General features: G+C 44.3%; 1 protein-coding gene across 2 annotated transcripts in view; it reads left to right on the top strand.

Annotated features, from left to right (window-relative positions):
- LOC143877497 (chaperone protein dnaJ GFA2, mitochondrial-like) overlaps positions 1 to 14007 on the top strand; it is an 82095-nt gene that overhangs the window by 42341 nt on the left and 25747 nt on the right. For both annotated transcript variants that reach the window (XM_077379614.1, XM_077379701.1), the window contains one exon: positions 7382 to 7513. In XM_077379614.1, the coding sequence (XP_077235729.1) occupies positions 7382 to 7513 (132 nt within the window). The remainder of the gene's footprint in view (positions 1 to 7381; positions 7514 to 14007) is intronic.

Genomic DNA, 14007 nt, shown 5'->3' with positions numbered 1-14007 from the left:
GTGACGAAGGAGCTGATCTGGCGGGTCCAAGTTGACTTAAGAATATTATGTCCAGCACAAGAGCGCACAAGGTCAGAAGACCAACCCGGAGTCGTTGCTCCGGACGGGCCCTTCGACACTCAAGTCAGTATGAGCATAAGAGTAAAGCTAGAGTTTGGAGTTATAGCCTCAGAATTTTTTCTACCCGCATCTCAGCATGAGTGAAGGCTATTTATGGTGAGAGCCCTGTGGTGGTTGGATTATCTACCCTGGGACAGGTGTCGGCCCATTTGTGGGCTTGTTTTCACCTGCTCTTGGCAGATTACTAGACTGCCCTTGAGTCTGGTGTCAATTTCATAGTGGGCCCTTCGGGGGTCACGTGTCGGCAGCTGGTTGGATGTGGCTTTTCGTACCCCATCATTTGCCCCCCAGTTCTCCAAGTCATTGTAGTGACTTGGGGAAGTATGAGAGGTTGAGCCCCTGAGCGGTCGGATGGGCTGAGGTTCGGGTCTTTCCTAGACAAGGATGACCAGAAATACGAGGTAGGGCTCACCAAGCCCTCTGCACGGCCCTCAACGACTAGAAACATCAGGTGAAATATTCTGGCCGGCCAAGCCCTCTGCACGGCCTGGGACGACCAGAAACATGAGGTGAAATATTCTGGCCGGCCAAGCCCTCTGCACGGCCTGGGACGACCAGAAATATGAAGTGAAATTCTCTGGCCGGCCAAGCCCTCTGCACGGCTTGGGATGACCAGAAATATGAAGTGAAATTCTCTACCCGCCCAAGCTTTCTGAACGGACTGGGACGACCAGATTTTTGTCGTTTTCTGCAACGTGCTATATCCTGGCTGGCTTGGAACAACCAGATTTTTGTCGTTTAATACACGCGCCATATCCTGGCCGGCTTGGGATGACCATATTTTTGTCGTTTTCTGCAACGCGCTATATCCTGGCCGGCTTGGGACGACAAGATTTTTGTCGTTTTTTGCAACGCACCATATCCTGGCCGACTTGGAACGACCAAATTTTTGTCGTTTTCTGCAACACGCCATATCCTGGCCGGCTTGGGACGACCAGATTTTTGTCTTCTTCTGCAACGCGCTATATCCTGACCGGCTTGGGACGACCAGATTTTTGTCGTTTTATACCCGCGCTATATCCTGGCCGGCTTGGGACGACTAGATTTTTGTCGTCTTTTGCAACGCGCTATATCCTGGCTGGCTTGGGACGACCAGATTTATGTCGTTTAATACACGCGCTATATCGTGGCCGGCTTGGGACGACCAGATTTTTGTCGTATCAAAGACTCGGACGTTTTTCGTACTCATGTTGTACGCATAAATACACAAAATGCATTCATATACTGTATACGTATGTATTATTCGTATAATTGTACATGTACATACGCGTTGCCTCGCGTTATGTGCTCCTTTTCATTAATGAGGGAGACGCGGCGGCCCTTGGTTCGTGAATACGAACCGCCTCAAGCCTTCAAGGCTATAAGTAGCGGTGACTCACTCATTCTCTTTCACTTTTCACTTTTACTTTCCATTTTTTCTTGCTCTGCCTGCCCGGCTTTGTGATAGCTTTGCGGTTGTGGTCGTTGCTGAGTTAGGAGCCTTTTTCTTCGAACCAGTAATCTTCTTTTTAGTGCGCTCTTCCTTTTTTTCTTTGTGCTCTTGATGTCCAGTAGTAGTTCTAGTTCTGAGTCGGGCTCCAGATCGTCCTCGGGGGAATCCACTTCCAATAGCAGTTCAGGGTCTAGTTCGTCGGAGAGGACCAAATCTAATCCGACCAAGGTTCTCGGTCCGTACATGGCAGGTCATAGGGTGGATGTAGTTGCCCTTGACGAGCTCGTAGATAGCGGGGACGAGGTGATTTTAGATTTAAACACCACGCCTGTTCGAGCAGATAGCCCCTACCGGGCAGAGGCAAGTGAGGGGAGTTATATGGCCGAGGCGTCCACCTCTTCTATTCCAGGGCGGGCTGCAGAGGTCGTAGCTGAGGCTCGGATGGACACCAATCCTCAGTACAATATTCTGGCCCTTTACGAGGAGAACATCCTTGACGAGTCCAAACTAGGGGAGATTAGGGATAGGTATTGCATTCCTGAGCGGTTCAGGTTGAGAGCGGCCGTAGAGGGGGATAGGGCTAGTAACGACAGTACTGGCGTCTATGTTTACGACGAGGCCCTAAGAGTCGGACTTAGGGTCCCCTTGCACCCCTTTTTTGCTGAGGTTCTCCGGTATTACGGTCTGGCAACGGCTCAGGTTGCGCTGAACTCGTGGAGAACGCTGGTCGGCTTCATGTACTTGGTCCGAGCTCGTCTCCAAAGAAACTTGTCCATACCATTGTTCCGTATGTGCGCGCATCTGAAGAGGCATAAGGACGGAGGTTGGATCTATATCAGCCAGCGTGCTGAGGTGAAGATCATCACTGGCATTCCAACCTCCATACTTAACTGGAAAAACAGGTTCCTCTATGTCGAGGACAGCGAGCCTTCTGAGCCCTGTCCGGTTCCTTTAAAATGGTCCACCCCGACACGCTTGTGTTGAGTCGCAAGCTGCTCCTGGAGGGCAAGGATAAGCTCACGTTTGCCCAAATCTGTGAGGAGCTACAACGAGAGGGCCTGATCCATTGCTCGGAGTTTTCTAGGAAAGAGATCCTGGTCGTGCTCGGCATTAGTACTGCGACCTGGGCACATATGTGGCTTTATGCTAGCCTTATTCCTGAGCTTCCTTTTTCTTTCGTTGTTACCGACGCTGGTTTCTTGGTGAATTGTAGAGATGCAGAAGCAATCCGCACTGGAGAAGGTGAGACAGGATGCCTTTGGCAGGGGCCAGAAAGGAAGGCTCCTGAAACTTCCAGTCCTGCACCAGTCCAGGACGCGCCGCCCAGAGGGAGTAGGCCGACTGTGAAGATCGTCGATGCCTATGGCCGGGGAGCCGGATCTGGGCAGAGCGCGGTCCTCGGAGTTCCGACTACTCCGGCGCGGCCCGCAGACAACGTTTTCTGCCCCAACTGGGCTGTTCAGAAAAGCGACACTGGCCTGGGGGACAGACGGGTTGCAAGAGAAATACTTACCAAGGGCTTGCTGAAGGAGGACAAGCTCAAGGTTCTGAAAGAGCCTCCAGGCACGGCCGATGAGGCTATGTTTTCTTCAATCTATCAGGTATTCTGATCTAGTTTGGCTCCTGTTCGTTTGCAACCTGTCCTGTTATTTATATTCTCCTTTTGTTTGCAGGTCGCATGTTATTATAATGACATCTGCGAGAAAAGTCGGGGCTTCTCCGTAGCGATCACCCGATCCAAGGCTGAAAACGGCAAGCTGAAGCAGGAGATTGAGGAGCTGAAGAGGTCCATCGACGAGAGGGATAAGGAGATCAGGAGGGTAAACGGTGAACTGGCCGCCCAAGGGGAGAAGGCCCTCGACGCCCTCAATAAGCAGAGGGAGAGGCCAAAAGAGGCTGGACGCGGCCGTTCAGAAGAAGGAATACGAGCTTATCAATTTATCCACCGAGTCCTACAAGCTGGGGTTCACAGACTGCCTTGAGCAAGTCAAGGCGGCTAATTCAAATGTCGTCCTGGACGGCATTATCTTGCCTGAACCGGAGGCTGTTGGAGGTGCTGAGCAAAGCGTCCTTCCAGCCGTGGATGCCCCGGAGGCGAATGACCCTCACCGGGACGGCAGTCGTGAGGATTCTTTATCTCCTTGTTCTCCTCTTTTTGCCTTGACTCATGTTACGAATTCTTTTTGTTACGGCCCTTGGAGGCTCATTTTTTGTACACCTGCTCGTCTGGGCTTTTATGAATAGAGAGTATTCCGAATGTCTTATTAGTGCTGGACTTCTTTGCTTTTGCTTGTGCTGATACATGCTCAGAATTGACCATATTTGGTTCACTCCGGGAGTGAACCTAGCAGTTAACCCGAGCTTAAGAACTTAAAATCTTTCTCGAATGTTGGTTCTGCCCCGGTTTGTTCCCGACCAAGAGTTGACTCCCGGTCTTACTGGGATGAACTGGAGTGGACCAATCAGTTAACCCGAGCTTAAAAACTTGGATTTTTGCTTGGAATGCTGGTTTTCAGCCCTTGTTTGGTCCCGACTAGGAGTTGACTCTCGGTCTCACTGGGATGAACCGGAGTGGACCAATCAGTTAACCCGAGCTTAAAAACTTGGATTTTTGCTTGGAATGCTGGTTTTCTGCCTGGTTTGTTCCCGACCAGGAGTTGACTCCCGGTCTCATCTGGGATGAACCGGGGCGAACCAAGCAGTCAACCCGAGCTTAAAAACTTGGATTTTTATTTGAAATGTTGGTTTTCTGTCCTGGTTTGTTCCCGACCAGGAGTTGACTCCCGGTCTTACTGGGATGAACCGGAGTGAACCAACCAGTCAACCCGAGCTTAAAAACTTGGATTTTTATTTGAAATGTTGGTTTTCTGTCCTGGTTTGTTCCCGACCAGGAGTTGACTCCCGGTCTTACTGGGATGAACCGGAGTGAACCAAGCAGTTAACCCGAGGTTAAAAACTTGGATTTTTATTTGAAATGTTGGTTTTCTGCCTTGGTTTGTTCCCGACCAGGAGTTGACTCCCGGTCTTACTGGGATGAACCGGAGTGAACCAAGCAGTTAACCCGAGCTTAAAAACTTGGTTTTTTATTTGAAATGTTGGTTTTCTGCCCTGGTTTGTTCCTGACCAGGAGTCGACTGCTGGTCTTACTGGGATGAACCGGAGTGAACCAAGCAATTGACCCGTATTGAAACGTATTGAGAGCTTGCAGAAGATGTATCCTTTTTCATTTACTACGAGTTTTGGCGAAATTACAATGGGATTTGGTGTTCGCCTAGTGTCTCCAATCTATTGGTAGTATCTCCTCAGGTTTTTTGAATTCCAGGCATGGGGGAGCTGGTGCTCGTCTAGTGTCTCCAGTCTGTAACTTCCTGGCCGTACGACTTCTTTTACTCGGTAGGGCCCCTCCCAGGTTGGGGAGAGTTTGCCCACCCTCCTGGGTTGGGATACAGATGCCTTTCTCAAGACTAGATCACCCACGCAATAGTACATTGGAAATCAATTTTTTTTTAACAGTCATAGGAACTCAATTTATTGTGGAGTTTTTTCAAAATCAAACTAGATCTTGACAGTTTTATGAGAAAATCTTGAGATGTTGAAAAATGCATACCTATGTCACTATGGGTATGTTCCTCATGCCATATCACTCTGGGTAAATCTGACTAATATGAAACCCTGGATTCATATCACAGTCATGCAGCATAGAAGTCAACTGGTCCACATAAATGCTTCCGAGGTCACCTTAATCATGAACCATATGTTTTTTTTTTGTTTTTTTTTTAAATGGTTGATGAACCATATGCAAGGGTTTAAATTTCGGTTTCGGTGTCGGTTTCAGCCACCACCATATTTCGGTTTCGGCTGAAATTTCGCGCCGAATCATGTAAAAAATATGATAATTATTTTGTTTTTTTTTAAATTTTGACCGAAATGTCAAAAATTTTGGTATTTTGGTGGAAATTTTGGCTATTTCGGTGGAAATTATAGCATTTCGATGGATATTTTTAAAATTTCGGTGGACATATTTAAAATTTCCATGGGAATTTTGTAAAAAAGGTTAAAAACAAAATTTCAACCGAAATTTCAGTGGCATTTCGGCGAAATTTTGGAATTTCGATGAAATTTTGCTGAAATATTGTAAAGAAACGACTTCATGTAAATTTTGTTTCGGCCATGGCCAAAACTGAAATATTTCGGCCATTTCGTTTCGTGTCGGCCAAAATTTAAAACCATGACAATATGTATCGCATAATTTTTTTTATTGTATACTCCATGAGTGAAATCTCATCCACATTTTCCCCACTATTGGTTTTCAGGTTCGTAAATATTAAGTTTCAAGTGTCCGCAAGTGCCTTGCCTTGTAAAGCATTTGTCATTGCTGTAGTAATCCCTGTACTGAGTGGTCTGGATTCTGGAATCTGCGAAGTCAAGGTCTTCATTGGAGTCAAGCAGTTGCTGTATTGTTTCTTTAAGTGGCTAAGAATTTTTTTATTGCATTGATGACAGTGCATCTCATAAGGGTTTATTTTTTAGTAAGAATTACATTTCTGAGGGCATTTTAAATTAATGCCGTAGTCTTAAATAATTGTAGATGTCTATGTCTCTCTGTTAGTGGAGTGGCAGTATACTTATTGCCTTAGATTGCTAAAATCTGCATGTGGCCATTCTGAAACAGCAGACGGAAAAAGCTTTAGTAATTGTCTGGAGAACTCCACTGAAAATATCTGAGAATTTCATAGGCAAAGTCACTTAGTTTTCTCATTTAAGTTTCAGCCAATGTCTAGTTTCTCCCTTTCTGGTTTTGCATTACAGTTTTCCCCTAAACTGTTATAACTCGGAATGGGCTCTTTTTATGGATTAATCATATTAGATAGTGTTTCAATTTGCATCCGGATTCTAGTGTTGAACTCACTTTAATTTGGGGGTGGTGTTCTTCTTTACTTTTACTGAATGTATTCTTTTAAGCTCAGAGAGTTGTTCAACATTTTGACGTAGAAGAATATTGTTTCAAACATTATTTTGGGTTGTTCATTGTTAAATTTAGAGAATAGAAAATTTCTATTATTCTTGGATTTAATTACAAAGACAATTGATGGTGCTTATAAAGAGCACTTACATGATAAACATAGAAATAAATCAAGACAACTATGGAAAGAGATAAATATAAAATTCCTACCTACTAAGATTGGCCTAATTGCTAATTTAATTAAGCTACCTAATCTAGCTAGCTTTCCCATTCAAACCACTTGCCTAATCCACACCAAGATAATCCAACGGTCTAGATTTGACAAATCTTAACATTCATTACTGTCATGTCATCTGTAGCTGTAACTATAGCTAACTCTGGTATTTGTCTTATTTTGCCTTCATCAATATTCTTGTTGGTAGGTATGGCCTTAAATTTGTAAGCAGTGCCTGTGGCATTGCAAATTTCCATTTCCATTTCATTATTGTTTAGATTGCTATTGATGTAAACATAATTGTTCATGTCATGAGCGAGCTAGTTCCGTGGCTTCATTCATCCTACTTTGTAGACTGTTCAGGTTTATACCATTCAAAAAAAAAAAAAAATGTTCAGGTTTACAAGTTTGATTTTTCCCAGTTTTTAGTTGTTTTTATAGTTTATCTGGGATTGAACCTCCGACCTCACGCTCAGAGTTTTTAGTTCTGCAAGGAATTTTTCCTTATCTTCTTTATTTTGTCAATTATTTTGTCAGCATACCATTTCTTGTTCGTATTTTGTTCATATCATGTATCAGTGATCATTGCCAATTTATTTTTCTCTGCGTTGCTGACCCTATTAATGATGTTCCTAATGTGGCAAATTTACAGGTTGGTCCTGAGGCGTTTGAGCAAGCTGCTTCAGGAGGTGGACCTCGCGGCCCTGGTGGTCCATTTGGAGGTGGTGGATTTGGTAACCCATTTGAGGACATATTTGGTGGCGGTGGTGGTGGAATGAATGATGTATCTACTCCTTCCTGTTTACTCATTATTATTTTTGTTCATATTTCAGTACTTATTTCTTTTGTTGAAGAATGTTTTAAGCAGTTCCTTCACCTTTTGCCAGTTGCTCAAATTTTAACACATGATTGATTTCAGAAGAAAAACTCTTTGAAACCAAGTATCTAGAGAATTGAGAACCTCTGAGATTACACCCATGTTGAACTCCACTTGACGCTGGAACCTTTGGGCCTTTATGTCCTCTCTCTCTCTCTCTCTCGTGGTGGCAATCTTTTCGTCTTTGACTTATAGTGTGGTGTTTGGTCATTTGGTTTCTTGCTCCATTTTATTGTTATCAATCTCTTTGTATTATTTTTAGGAGACATTTAATATATCATTTTGTAGGGAGAACTATATTTATTTGCGTTCATGATATTGTTTATGAAGCCTGCTGTTGTTTAAGGTTTTAGGAGAGCTTCAAAGCCTCTGAAAAAAATGAGGCATTTGTGGCTCTGTCTACGCATGAATAGCAATTGCAAGTGTTTTGTTTTTGTGTGTGTGTGTTTTTTATTGTATTGGTATATGAAATATGAATTGCGTGTACGGGTTGATCAATAGTTGTAGCTTTAAAAATCAATTAAATGTAGTGAAATTGATCTTAGCCAGCTTAGAATTGGTACTTGTTGGCACAAGTATTTTAGAATCAAATTTTAAGGTTCATAACCATTCCAAGATCATGAAAGCAATGAAATAGTAGCACCTATCAAATGATCAAGTTAACTGTTGAAATTCTAAACCCATACATAGCCGCTGAATGGAAAAAGTTGAAAATAATTATCTCTGGACCATTCAAACATATCATTAAAAAAGGACCATTCAAACTCTAAAATCATGTATAAGTAAAACACATTCTGGAGCAACTAAGCATACATCCATTTATTTGAGTAAGCCATCAAACTTTTCTTGCAATACTCTTAAAAGTTTTTTTTTTTTTTAATGACAACTCTTAAAAAGTTGTTATACAAGATCATGATCAAAAGATTAAAAACAATTTTGCATTCCAGTCAAATTTTCTCTTCCTCATCATCAAATTTTCCACTTTGGGCTGGCTTTTATTCGTGCTGATATCATTAATATTCCATATACTACTACTACTTACATTTTGTTGACATTAATCTCACTAACGGAAGCTCAAATCCCCCTCTTAAGGCCCAACCAATGGCTAGCTGACACTTGTCGAAGAAATAATTTTTCTTTTCTCTTCTTTTTTTTGGGTGGGTGGGTGGGGGGATAGAGAGACGGGAGGGGGGATATGTAGCAGATTGTTAGGGTTTTGATCTTGTTATGGTTTCTTTTTGTGTTCAATTCACATGAGGATGGATCCACAACAAGAGTAGGTTTGGACATATTTCTTCTTTGCCCCCATTGATGTGCAGCTTTTTCGGGTGTATTCAAATTGATTTGCCCCGTCTTATGTTCCTTGACCCTAAGCTGCGTTCATGTGGCCATTCGTCTTTTCACTTTGAGAAAGCCTGGTTTGAATGTCCCAACTTGAAAGCCCTTCTCAAGGAGTGGTGGTTCGAAGCAAAGGATTATTGTCCTCTTGACACGAGATTAGATATGAAGCATAGATACATGAAATCAAAACTTAGTCTAGGCTAAGTAATTCTTAGGTGAAGTGGAGCAGAAGATAGATGACATCTTTGAGAACTTTGCTGTTTTTGAAGGCCTTAGTGATGAAGGTTGGCTTTCTTCTGTTGAGTTCTTTGAAAGAACTTGTCTTCAGGAGGAGAATCATTGAATAGTTGTTCAGGAGTTAAAATGGAATCAACGGTCCTATTGAAATGACTAAAAGAGGGAAATAAAAATTCTGCTTACTCTCAAAACATAGCAAGTACTTGGAGATGAGTTAATAGGATCCATAGTTTGGTCATAAATGATCAAAGAGTCGAAAACCCGAGTGTTATCAAAGCAGTGCTTTTGAGTCTTCCCATGTATTACATGTCGGTCCTTTGTTGTCCTATTGCGGTGATCAAGAATCTTGAGCATCTTCAAAGAAACTTTCTGTGGAAGGATAAGAAACTTTCTGTGGAAGGATAAGGAGACCGCTAGGGAAAATTCCTGGTTAGATAGGAAGAAGCATGCAAGCCTTGATAGCAGGGGGGCTTGGTTTCAAGAGGTTGAAATTGATGAAAAAGGCCCTGCTTGGGAAATGCTACTGGAGATTCTGTGAGGAGAAAATCTTTCGAGGTCGGTGATTGATCTATGTTTGGGGGTTAGGGATTCGTCGGACGATTTTAGATTTAAAGGTTCTTCAGTTTGGAGCGATATTAGGTAGTGTTGAAGAAGAAGAAGAAGAGAGAGAGAGAGAGAGAGAGAGAGAGAGAGAGAGGGTGTGCTCCCCCTCACTTATGTATTTATATGAAAGAGAAAAGTACAAGCACTAAAGTGTCCTTATTCACCATCTAGCAGTCCCCATCAAGCTGGAATGTATATATCAAGCATTCCTAGCTTGTTACAAATGTCACTCAACTTAGCTTTGCTTAATGGCTTGGTCAACATATCAACTAGTTGATCTGCTGATCTTGTTAACACTGTGTATATCTCTTCCGTCTGGATTCTTTGACGGGTGAAGTGGCAATCTACCTCAATGTGCTTAGTCCTCCCATGAACGACTGGATTTGTGGCAATATGGATCGCAATCTTATTGTCACAATACAACTGAGAAGAAGAGGAAGGGGGGAAGCCGATCTCTGTCAAAAGTGAGCGCAACCAAATGAGTTCATTTGTGTGGGCCATGGCTCTATATTTGGCTTCTGCACTTATTTAGCTATAACATCTTGTTTCTTACTTCGCCATGACACATGTTACCTCCTAAGAAGGTACAATATCCTATGGTAGACCTGTCAGTTGGAGATCCTGCCCAATCGGCATCTGTGACCCCGCCTATTTCTGATGACCATGCTTCTTAAACAACAAGCCTCTTCCTGGAGCACCTATCAAATACTTAACAATTTGAAGCACTGCTGCCCAGTGTGAAGTGCGGGTGGAGCTCATATACTGGCTGACGACTCCAACAGCAAATGATATGTCTGGATGAGTGACTGTGAGATATATGAGCTTGCCAACTAACCCTCCTGTACCTACCAGGGTCATCTAATAAGTCTCCTTCTTCGGGACAAAATTTCACATTCAGGTCCATTCCTCGCACTAAAAAGACTGAAGGGGGGGGGGGGGGAGATACAATAGATGTCCGCTGTAGGCACTCTAGGCAGGGATGACAAAGACGACAATGCCACTGATAGGCGTCGATGGAGCTGTGCAAAACGGCACTGGAAGGGCCACAGTCTAGACGATAAATCCCAACCATCTCACGTCCCGAACCAATCGTTCTCCTAATCGAGCGATCTTGAAACAAACAATAAGAAGGATAAATGAGGCAGAGCAGTTAAGATGTTTCGTAATTTGGCTAACTGAAAGTAAACTGAATGGGGACTTAGGAACACACATGACATAGGATAAGGTAGATATGGGAGTAGTACTCCCATCAGCAAGAGATAGAATGAGAGGAAGAGGAAAGGGGTCGAAATGAACTAAGATATGAAGAAGTACCTGTGATACAGTTTGAGGCTCCGGAATCAATAATCCAAGAGCTAGGGCTAGTGAGAAGAGAGGTAGATGAGCTACCTGGCCGGGCAAAATCAGCCCTAGGAGTGCGACTACTCAAGCGTAGGTGTTGAAACTACTCATAGTCAACTCAAGAGAGATAGAAACCATCAGCAGGAGTTGCGGGGCTGGCGATGGAGGAAGACGTCGATGCATCGGAAGGGCCAGGAGCAGAAAGATGGGCCGAGCGGCCTGAACGAGGCTCAAGAGCTCTATGTAGCTCGGGATGTAGAGCGTATCAAGTGTCATCATGATGCCCTTCCCTTCGACGATGAGTGCAATAGGGTCGGGTACGCCCACTAGTACCATGGCCCTCGCCAAAATCGCGGCCACCACCGCGAGTGTTACGCCCCGACCACGGCCAAAGGTACCGTCACCACGATAGAACGATCATTGGGCTCATAAGTAGCAAGGGCAGAGCCTTCAATAGGGACGGGCTGAGTAAAATCATCGGCGAGGCACTGCTGGGCTCGTGAGTACACCTCCATGAGAGAGGGTAGAGCTGAAGCCGAAAATCTGCTGCAGAGATGTACAAAGTCAGGGCCCAATCCCTCGAGGAAGTGAACAACTCGACGCTGGTCTCGCTGTCGAGCGGCAGCAGCCAAATCAGACGTAAGGGGCATAAAAACATCGAGTTGCTGACAGAGGGAGACGAACTCGCTGTAATATGCAGAGAGAGAAGTGTTACTACGCCGGAGGTGCATCCACTGTGAATAGGTGGTACAAATGTGGGCGAGGTTGTCAACCCCAGAATAGAGGATAGGTGTATGGTCCCAGACTTGCTTGGATGTAGGAAGGCACATCATGGTCCCACAAATATGAAAGGCCATGCTCTGTCATAGAAGGGTTTGAATGAGAGCATCATCCTGCTCCCATCTCTCATAAGTGGGATCAGTGGAGGAGGGGGGATCTCGACGAATGTATTTTACCTTACCCCAAGCAAGGAGGTAGGTCTCGACAGCCATCTTCCAATTGAGATAATTGGACCCGTCTAGCTCAACTGTAGTCATTGGGGTAAATGAAGTCTCCATAGACGAAGCATAGGAAGACGAAGAGGAGACCGAAGGTGGAGGAGTAGCATGGTCCTCATGAGATGGACCCAGAGAGGTATCCTCAATAACGGGAGGATCCAAGAAGACAAATGGAGAAGGCTACACTCAACCACACCAACGACACTGTATGGAATAAAAAGGGAGAACACTATACGAGTCCAACGAGAAGACCACGACCCCGTTGGAGATGAAGAGAGCAAGTAGACATGATAGGGCTTGCCATGTGAAGAAACCAACTAGATTGTAAAACAATCGGAGCCGCGGAAAGATTTTAAAGGAAGGAAAGAGAACTTAGATCATAAAGGGGATGGTACGAAAGAGGAAAGGTGGCATTAAAGGTTTATGCGATTGGAGAAAGAAGGGGTTCAAGCAAGGGAACAAGAGAAAGGAGTGTGAAAAGGAGGAGGGTGAGGTGTTGGAGAGGGGCGTGAGGGGCTGGGCAGGTGAGGCGAGTGTTGTGGGAGGGTGTGGAGAGGGGCATGAGGTGATGGGGAGATCACAAGGACTAAAGTTCCCGTAGGCACATATACACCTTCTAACAGGCTTCTTGAACTTGAAACTCTGACTGTTCGTGCCATTGGGGAGCCGGCCCTGCCGGCATTGGCTGTCTTCTGAGGAGTTCTGAGTTCTGACAGGTTTTATTAGTTGGGATATTGTTGGGCCCTATCGGGAAGGAAGATTGCGATGAGGTGGAAGTGTAGCTTCTTCGCTTTGGGATTCAGCTTGTGGATAAAATCGTGATATATCACTTGATTATTGAGGGTGATTTCCTCAATATTGTTAGATGGGTGATAGTCTGAGACTTAGAAGCACAAAGCGTGTGCGGGGGCGGAGGCGGAGCGGGAGCGGGGAAGCGTGGGGTCTAGAAGAGTCTAAGTTTGGGAGTGCCATGGGAGCGTGTATGTAATATTTTCTTTATATATCTTTCAAAATTCAAGTACATCAAAAAAATAATAGTTTCTAACCATTTTCATATGTATCTTTCAAAATTTAGGTACATCTAAAAGCTAATTTCTAACCATCTTTACCATCTTCATTTGTGTGCACTCGTTCCTCGTGCCTTCTGAAAATGCACAAGCCTTTTTGCTTGCTCCAATGAAGTACTTTGAGGAGTTGGAGGAGTTTGATGTAAGGAAGTCGGTGATGGTGAGACTTATAGAGTAATAGAAGCAGGCTGGGTGCATCATTAGAGCGGTTCCCGTTTCTCTAGGGTCGCGCTCCCAGGAAGCTCCTTCTTAAGGAGCGCCGAATCGAGGTTCCGAGGTGGGAGTGGCACCCTGAGAGAAGGTTCCTGGTATCTTATCCTTGAAGGTTGGATGGCACCATAGAGGAGATCCACAATTTGAGTGAGGGTCGCAACATCGAAATTCGGCATGTGTGGTGATCAACTAACTGTGAAATTGACTGGCTTGCCCGTTCAGGAGTTGACAATGATGAGGTTTTGTCATTTGACTTCCTCCGTTAGGATCCTATTTCTTCTTTGTATTTTCTGTTGTTTTGTTTGATTTCTAATTTTTGCCTCCTTGTTTTGAGAACCCCTCAGTCTCTTTTGTCTTGGTTTATTTATTGCTTTTTTAATTTGAAAAAAGCCTTCTATTCATTTTTTTTTCTCTCCTTTCTGCCTCTAGGGTGGTAGGGTGGGCCTATTAATGGATTTATTTACGCTCATTATCCATCCTCAACTGTTTTGAAGACCCCTCGGTGTCTAGGGTGGGATGGTGGGCCTATTAGGGGATTTGTTTACCCTCATTACCCATCCTCATCCATATTGGGTGATAAAATGACATAATGCCCTTGAGG

Source organism: Tasmannia lanceolata, unplaced genomic scaffold (assembly GCF_043159265.1).
Source record: "Tasmannia lanceolata isolate RefF3 unplaced genomic scaffold, GAP_Taslan_0.1 ptg000002l, whole genome shotgun sequence".
Taxonomy (NCBI): domain Eukaryota; kingdom Viridiplantae; phylum Streptophyta; class Magnoliopsida; order Canellales; family Winteraceae; genus Tasmannia; species Tasmannia lanceolata.
This window is presented reverse-complemented; position numbering and strand designations above follow the sequence as displayed.